The following is an 8,973-nucleotide window of genomic DNA, read 5'->3' as shown; positions in this document are numbered from 1 at the left end:
TATATATATATATATATATATATATATATATATATATATATATATATATATATATATATACATATATACATATATATATATACATGATAATGCAGTGTTACTCACCAGGAGTGCCTGTCTCTACCATGTGTGACCGCTACATGGCGGTGGCGCTGCAGCCGCCCAATAAGGTCCCTCTCAAAAGACCCCGAAGAAGAACTTCAATTTCTGTTTGGTGGCTGCGACTACAGCACAGCATCTTCCATAATGAATTATAGTTTAACTAACGTTTAATTTAAGTTGTTGACCTTAAAATAACCAGATGTGGAGGTTAAACAAAGTTCGCCACAAAGCTGGGCGACAAGGCGACAGTTTGGAGGAGCTCAAAGTAAAGAGGCGAGAGCACGAGAAAGGTGAGTCTTAAAATATGTTCATAATGATATGTTAATTTATAACGTTAGCCGTTAGGGTTGTAATTAGTTTAGTTACCAAGCCAATATGGCGTCAACTTCATGTCAATAAAAAGCTTTTAGATTACGTTAGTGTTAACCCATCGTGAAAGAAAGAGGCGGTTAACTACTTTAACGTTACAGGGAAAAGAGTTATCTGCAAAGTTTACCTGTTTGTTTTCCTAACGTGAAACTACCGTTATTTTAAAACGTTAAACGTCAACATGTATGTTACGTTAGGTAGCAAAGATGACAGCTATACCTAAAAAGTATCTTGTTTGTGAAAGACCTGCCAGCATGCAGTAGCTGTCACATCAACACATTACAGCTACTGTAGTTAGCTAGCTACAGCTTCATGCTAATCTTTCATTTATTTTAATATTAATTTAAATTAGTTTGGGAATTAGCTAGTATCCACTGCTACACAACCTGATGGGAAAAACACAAATCATTGTTTCATTCTTGGATTACCTCTTTATATTTTACTCAAAACAGACTCAGATCAACAAGGTAAGGTTGATAATCAAACACAAGATTTCACACACCAATTACCTATTAATTAAAAAAAACAATCCTGAAATAGATACTACTCCAAAACTGAAATTTAATGGTCCTTTAAATAAATCAATCCCTGGAGGACCCTGTGAGAGTGCATGTGTGTGAGTGTGTGTGTTGGAGGGTGGGTATGGTATGGTGTGTGTGTGGAGTGTGTGTGTTGGAGGGTGGGTATGGTATGGTGTGTGTGTGTGTGTGTGTGTGTGTGTGTGTGTGTGTGTGTGTGTGTTAGAGGTATAATTGCAGTTCAGTCAGAGAGGGCAATGTAAGATAACTTATCTGATGGCCACTGCAAAGAGGTCCACTGGTTCATCCAAACAGGTTTGGATGAAGATGAAGAGTCCTTTCATCCCACCAGCTCCATGGATCTGTCAGGTTTCTAGACCCCATAAACACAACACCCATTAAAAATAATGTTATATCATCATCCCTCAGAAACGTTCCTGTGTAGCTAGGTGTCAGTCAACAAGCATTAACTCAACCCAGAGACTTCATTCAGTGCAGAGTTTTGGACCATGTGTCAAGTAATGCTAACATTTAGAGTAAGTTATGACAAGTGATATAAAGGCTGGTGTTATGGTTGCTAAGAAATGACATTGTAGTAATGTAGACATTCAGTAACTAATGGCAAACCAACATGAGGTTATTAAATATTAATGTCACATCTTTCAAAATACTATCTATATAATAACAAATGGAGGACAGAAATCTAAGTTGGTATCTATTCATGATGTTAAAATTGCAGGTGTGAATGTGAGTGTGAATGGTTGTCTGTCTCTATGTGTCAGCCCTTTGATAGCCTATTCAGGGTGTACCCCGTCTGCCACCCAATGTCAGCTGGGATAGGCTCCAGCCCCGTTCAGACCCTGTACCAGGATTAGCAGTTATGGAAAATTAATAAGAGAATGTTAAAATTGCATTGGTAACTCCTCCAGCTACTGTGACATCCTTAACTCATCATCTGCAGAGTAGCTTTGTCTCTTCATTTAACAGATTGGTGACTTATAGCACATCTTGACACTGAATAGCCAAGTACTATAGGCTACTCTCAGTCGCAGAAGATGATGTGGTATTTGTCTGTGTTTAATGCTGTAGCACTGAGACAAGCCCGCAGAGATAGACAGCTTGTGAGCAAGAGACTCCTACTGAATGAAGATGAGGACCCGCCAGGTGTCACCATGGACACCAACTCAGCAGAACAGGTGAGACAGACATTGTAATAGAAAATATTTTGGTAGATAAACTTCCCATCTGAATTTGCTCCTCATTTCCCCAGGACGTGGTCGGTTTGTTCCACAAGCTGCAACACAGCGGACCAGAGAGGGAGGCACACCTGAAGGCCTTGAGTAAAGCTCTCCGCGACCCATCAGCACAGCTCACCTTCATCAAGTATGGTGGCAGCTTTTGTTGACCACATCAAATGTTTTTAAATTACCTTATTGACATTTGTACCTCTGTTTCTCATCTGTTATATCTGTTTGTAATTCTGTCCTCCCTGCAGGCAGGAGAATAGCATACATCTTCTAGTTGGTCTCCTCACGGGCTCTGATGCTACATATCGTCTGCAGGCTGTTAGGTGCCTCCATCAGCTGTCTCACTCTCCTCACGCTAGTGTTGCACCAGCCTGTCTGCCTGCCACCCCCTACCTTCTCACCTACCTGTCTGGCCAGAGCACCAAGTTCACTGTGAGCGCACACTCATGCCAGACAATGTGTAATTATGCAGGAGAGTTTTTTACTTTACATGTGTGTATGTTCATGTGTACACAGGAGCTGTGTCTCTACACGCTTGGTAATTTATGCCCAGACAGTGATGCTGTAAAAGAGAAGCTCCTGGCCCAGGGAATCATACCAGCTCTGGCCAACTGTATAGAGGTAAACAAAATTCATCAGTGCTCAACATTGTAACAACACCTCAGTCGCACCAGTACCTTAAGGTCCATTGTGAACGATTTAGGGGCACATACTGGCAGAAATGGAATGTAATGTGATAAGTATGTTTCATTTAGTGTATAACAACCTGAAAATAAGAATCCTCTTGTTCTTTGTTTCCTTAAAAAGAGCCGTTTATATCTACAAAGAGAGCGGGTCCTTGTCTAAAGAGATCACCATGTTGCATTGCCATGTTTGAACAGTAGCCCAGAACAGACAAACCAAACACTGGCCCTAGATAAGGCCATTTGTGTTTTTGCATCAGCCTCTGTAGTTAGAAGCCCCTCCGCGACGAGAGTGTCAAAGAAAGACGGAATTTTCTTTTATGCGAAACTGCTTTATTCAGTGTTTTTACTGGTTTCAATCTCCTGGTCTGTTTGTTTTTGAGAGGAAGAGACCTTTGCGGATAAATCAGCTCCTGGTAAAAACCTCCCAAACAAAGAATACTGAAGGAATACTAAAGAGGAGAGGTTTCAGCTGGTTGCAATCTGCAATCCTCACCGCTACATGCCACTAAATCCCTCTAAATCGCATTTCCTTACATGACTCTGAACTGGTGCCACTAAGGGTTAAATGTAGTAATAATAGTAGCTTTACTTTCTCAATGTTTCTGTCTGTGTTTGCAGAACCAAAGACATAACCTTGCGGTGGTGGAAGCCGTGGGATTCACCCTCTCTCAGCTTCTCCAGGCCAAAGATGCAGCCGAAAAAATAATCCCGTAATGACACGCACTAGTTCATCTCCATTTTCTACATTGCTGTTCTTTAATTTCTCTTATGAGGCATTGCTCACATTAAACATTGCTGTCCGTTGTATGATAGTCTTTCTCTGTTTCTGCAGGATGGTGTTGGCCTCTAGTTTACCTCAGCACTTGTTGTCAGTCCTGACTCCAGACCCAAACTTTGGCCTGGCACCTGCCATTGAGTGTGCGTGGTGTCTGCACTACCTCACATGCAGGTGAGAGAGAAGTGTCAACAGTCTGTTTTCTCATACTGAGCTGTTGTTACATGTAAGTGCTCCATCAAAAGTCTCTGTCTGTCTTTATCTCACTCCAAAGCACTGAGGACAACAGAGTGCTGTTGGCTCATGGGGCGCTGCTGCAGTGCAGTTCCTTGTTAGTGTCACTAGGTGGTGCTGTGGCCAAAGGAAACAAAGAAGAAGGAATGGAGCTGGTAAGGAAATTAATGGATTAAATGCATATTTCATAATGTCTCTCGCTTTTTAAGGTTTGTTTTTTCTTTTTTATATGCTCTGCTGTGTTTTTTTGACATTCTTAGAACAAATCACATGCACCATTTCTTTTTATTACTCAAAGCATAACTGATGAGAGAGTGATTTCTTACCTTCCAATACCTCATTGGTTTCAGATCATGTCAGCATGGAATAAAAATTTGCAGACTTGTAACTCATCACAGTGAATAATTTCACCTGTCATGTGTGCAGGCTTTTTTCTTATTTTGTCGAAAAAAATGTTGTTTGTGGATGTGTTCATGGAAGCCTTGACATCAGAGATTTTAGAGTCGGTTGCTGAAAAGCATCACTATCACCAGCTGTGTTGTCAGACAATCCGAACAAATGACCAAACACTAAAACTATGAGACTTATTAAGTGTTCTTGGTTGTTACGAGCATTACACAAGTTTTAAAACAGTATCAGCTTGCAACTGTATTACCTCATTATGAAATGTTGGCAGTAAAGATATGTATTTATTTTGACATCTAAATAAATGAAGCTAAGTACATTTCACTGTGATTAACTACTCATCTTAGTCAATCATTGTCTTTCATACAGGAAGTTAGAAAATCAAAAACTGATGAAACTTTCAATAAACCATGCTCAGGAAAATCAGCCACAGTGTTAGGTACCATTTATAATCTTTAGTCTGAAGTATGCAACAATTTAACTGACATGGAGATTTTCAATGTGTTCTTCCGCTCCAGCTTATATGTCCTCTGCTGAGGTGCATGGGAAACCTCCTGTCTTCCTGTCCAGTTAAAGACCTGAGCACTCAAGTGGGTGACGTTCGTATCGTGGTTGCTCTGTGTGCACTCCTTCAGGCGTACCTGCAGACCCAGCCAGCGCTGGCCAGAGAGAGTGCCTGGGTGCTCAACAACCTCACAGGTTTGATATAGCCATGCTGAATCTCAAACAGAAATTTCTGCACTGATTGTGGTCTTTAAATTGCGTAAATTGGGACAGTAATGTTGCCAGGTACGCATCCTGCATCCCTATTTTATTCCCCTGGTAATACTTCATTGTGATAAGACTGTGCTACAGCTCGACACCATGATGCTTCACTGTCCAGGGGACGCACTGCATTGAAGAAATATTTTCACCCGGAGGCAACCATTTTTCATATCTCCCCCACATCTCACACAAGAGGAGATCCCGTTTTGTTCCGAGTCTCAGTGAATTGAAAGACAACATTAAAACTCTTCTCAGAAAGAAAAAGAATGGGCATATTTCTCAAAATATTTAACTATTAAATTTATACAATGGCTTATTTAGATGTTTATGGAGCGTTACATATCACCGTAATATCACATTTGATTAACTTGAAATGAGACTTTTGAGAATTGACATCTGAGGATTGATATATTGTATGTATTAAGTTTGTTTTTATGTTTGCTCCCATGCATTTTCAAATTTTGCTGTGACAGCTCACTCCAGCACTTTCTGCTCTGCTCTGCTGACTCTCAACTTGCTCCCTGGACTGATTCAGCTCCTCCCTTTCTCTCAAGGCATCAATACCATGGTCTGTGCAAGCTGAAACCAAACTTTTATGGAATATTTATTCTGTCATAGTAGCACTTGATAAACAGTGTGTTTGTTCTGCTATTCTTATCTTTGGCGTAATGTAGAGTTGTCACACGTTCCCACAGTGCTACACTAATCTCACAGGTCTGTGCCTTCTTGTTATACTCAGATCCTGAGAGTTCTAGCTAATATTGCCCACAAGAAAAAGGAGTTCTGTGTCCAGCTGGCCCATCATGGATTACTGTCTGCACTCTGTGCCACACTTAAAATGGCTGACCAAGAGATGGTCACCCTGAGTATGGATGTCCTGTTCATGCTCCTAGGTAGTGGTCCACAGGTAAATAAGTGAAGCCTTTAAAACGGCGATGCTGCTCAATGGGAACTATCAAACCAGCCTATGATGAGCTTTTACCAAGCTACTCTAACAGTTTCTATTCTTTCCCTTTAGGTTGCAGAGGAGTTTGTGAGGCAAAGTGGACTCTCGCTGTTAGAAGCCATTCAGTACAACAGTGAAGGAGAGATTAGACGGAGAGCAACACATCTACTGGAGCACCACCTGCTGTCCTACTCATCCTATTGCTCGGTAAAGACTTTCATGCCTTTTGTCTTGTTTGTTGAATTTACTGAAAATTTCAAAAACTAACTGATATCATCTGTTGCATTAAAGGTGGACAACATCCCGTGCTCCTGAGCCAACCGAAAGGCATCAAATTCACATCTATAGGGTACAGTGAGTCACTGATACCGTAAGGACACACCTGAGAGTGCAGGACTTTTGTTTACACTTTGCAATCTATATAATGGACAAACAATGTTATACTTAAAGCCCCACTCCAGCCAGTGTTACTTCCTGTTTTTCTGTTAACTGTTGTCTCTAACGGAGAATGGGGATGTGGGTATAGTCTGGCAAATCCGTTACCATGGCAACCAGATTGCCTTTCTACCATAGGTGTCAAGAGTAACATCTTAAGGAAGGGGGTTCTGGGTTGGAATCCAGTGATAGTGTGATAGTCTGGCGACCTGTCCAGGGTGAACCCCGCCTCTCACCCAATGACAGCTGGGATAGGCTCCAGCACACCCACGACCCTGTACCAGGATAAGCGGTTACAGAAAATGAATAAATGAATGTCTCGGTTTGGGTTTGGACTCACTAGCTAACAACAGTGTTTATCGGTTTGCTACTCAGATGGCAAGGCATGACAGCGCACCTGTGCGAGCTTGAAGGATGACGTATGACCTGCAGCTTTTAATATAGTCATACATCATCCTCCATTTTAGCAACAAAATTACTTTGAGCGCAAATTAAGTAATTTGTCAAAAAATGTTTCTGTAAACTGTACAGCTAATCAACGGGAAATGAATCAGAAAAATCTGAAATATAAAAATGCCAAAATACACTGGAGTGGGTTTAAAATCAATTTTTAATACCTTTTGAAAATGATCTACTGGTAATTTGATGTTTACCATTTTCAGTGTTGTTATCAATGGTATTTTAATGCATGTAAAGATGAAATATTTTTTTAATACCTGAGACTCAGTACCTCTAGTCTATTTGTCTGTTGCATCTTGTGGCACCATCACTTGATTGAGTCACTGAAGAAGATTGATGTGTTTTAGCTCATCTAAGTCTCTCCTGGAACATCTACTGTACAGAGGGTGGGTTTATATAACAGACTGTACATATGTAGAATAAGGGCAATAGAAGTTTTTAGAGGTATCATGTATTTTTAGCCAATAATGCATTGTCAATGACTGTACATTCACGAAATAAATTATGAATAAATATCAACTGAACTATGAATTTAAGGCTGGTTTTTTTTAGAGATAAGATATTCTCTTGATAACAATATTTAAATTTTATTTGAAACAGTTTACTGACTAAATTATTAAGATTCAATAGTGATTACAGTAATAATAATAAGTAGCAGTACTTTGCAGATTCTGATTAATAATATGAAATATAATCTACTAGATATACTATATATGTTTATATATTATTAGAAATTAAACTACCCAGCAGAATTTAAAGTAATTAAACAGCTGCAACATTACACTGATGAACACAATAATGTACCAATAATTATAATCCAGAGACTGGCCATTCTGCATGATGCTTTTAGGATTTAAAAGTACATTTTGATGCTTGTACTTTTGTACTGTTACTTACGTAAAATTTTGAATGCAGGTCATTTACTTGTAACAAGAGTACTTTTACACTGTGGTACTACTTTTACTTAAGTAAAGGATCTGAGTACTTCTTCCACCACTGGTGCTGAGAAACAGCCACAACCTCTGACATGCAAACCAAGTTTCCAGCTCCTCCCTATAACGGAAAAAAAAATGCAGAAGTCTCAGATTTCCCCACTTCCCTTTTATACCCTCAACACTCCCTTCCCGTTGTCACTCACGCTGCCTCTCTGCATGAAATACTAAAACAAGGTAGGTCACTTCATGTTTTTGTATAAATCACTGCATTCTTTGAGGCAGCTTTATAATCTTGCATACAGCAGCTATCTGAACTAATTATCTTACTCTCCTACTCTTTAAATCTGCATAGTGGACTCAAAATACAGTCTGTGTAGCACAGTGGAAAGTATACATCTGGTTCTGTTAACTCTTCTTCTCTAGCGTGTGGATTTACTGGCAATGGAGGGAACTGAGTCAACAACTAGAGAGAGAACAACAACAGGAAATGATGGGAATCAGGCGGCAGTCAACATGGAGCTGATGTCTGGCAAGCCTTTGCATCGCTTTGTCCGAAATGAGCCCAGAAGTCTTGGGGTAACACATCTGACAATCCAGAGCCACAGAAATGACAGTCACATGATATATGATGTACACAAGAGCAGCTCCAAACTGTCTGCTGTAGGTGTTTTAATCCATCCTTCCTCTTCTCCTTCCCAGATTGTCATGTTGGTCTTTGGCTGTGCAGAGCTCCTGATGGGATTTCCCCTGGCCAAACAAGGTGTGCGCACATCTTGGACAATCTACATTCCCCTCTGGCAGGGAGCTCTGGTGCGTAACATTTGAACACATGCACTTGTTTTCACAGTGACAGTGTTGTAGTCAGTGTGGTTACATGGACATGAATAATATTCTGGTTATAATCATATTTGGGATATGGTGTTTACATGAGCACAGACAAACTGGGTTATTCCATAGATCCAGGTTTCTTTCAGAGAAGTATAATGGTTTTCTTATATACGGAATATGGTGTTTCCATGCTTAAACACATAAATGTGATACGCCAAAAAACAGATTATAAATGGGTTATTCATGTCCATATAAACACACTCACTATC

General features: G+C 40.1%; 1 protein-coding gene across 1 annotated transcript; it reads left to right on the top strand.

Annotated features, from left to right (window-relative positions):
- Positions 1-200: 200 nt before the first annotated feature.
- Positions 201-7,466, top strand: tmco6 (transmembrane and coiled-coil domains 6). The gene is made up of 13 exons (XM_050042184.1): positions 201-392; positions 2,079-2,185; positions 2,260-2,372; positions 2,485-2,668; positions 2,753-2,857; positions 3,541-3,632; positions 3,755-3,871; positions 3,972-4,086; positions 4,855-5,035; positions 5,575-5,669; positions 5,841-6,008; positions 6,120-6,254; positions 6,339-7,466. Exons 1-13 carry the CDS (start codon positions 302-304, stop codon positions 6,360-6,362), a joined length of 1,527 nt encoding a protein of 508 aa, XP_049898141.1. The 5' UTR covers positions 201-301; the 3' UTR covers positions 6,363-7,466.
- The last annotated feature ends 1,507 nt before the right edge of the window (positions 7,467-8,973 follow it).

The sequence above is a fragment of the Epinephelus moara genome, chromosome 4 (genome assembly GCF_006386435.1).
Source record: "Epinephelus moara isolate mb chromosome 4, YSFRI_EMoa_1.0, whole genome shotgun sequence".
NCBI lineage: Eukaryota > Metazoa > Chordata > Actinopteri > Perciformes > Serranidae > Epinephelus > Epinephelus moara.
This window is presented reverse-complemented; position numbering and strand designations above follow the sequence as displayed.

Bases quoted from the DNA above. Each gene is read 5' to 3' on its own strand.
- tmco6 (XM_050042184.1), top strand. From the start codon at position 302: ATGTGGAGGTTAAACAAAGTTCGCCACAAAGCTGGGCGACAAGGCGAC. The intron at 393-2,078 runs GTGAGTCTTAAA...TTAATGCTGTAG, and splicing joins GAGGCGAGAGCACGAGAAAG to CACTGAGACAAGCCCGCAGA. The intron at 3,633-3,754 runs GTAATGACACGC...CTGTTTCTGCAG, and splicing joins GCAGCCGAAAAAATAATCCC to GATGGTGTTGGCCTCTAGTT.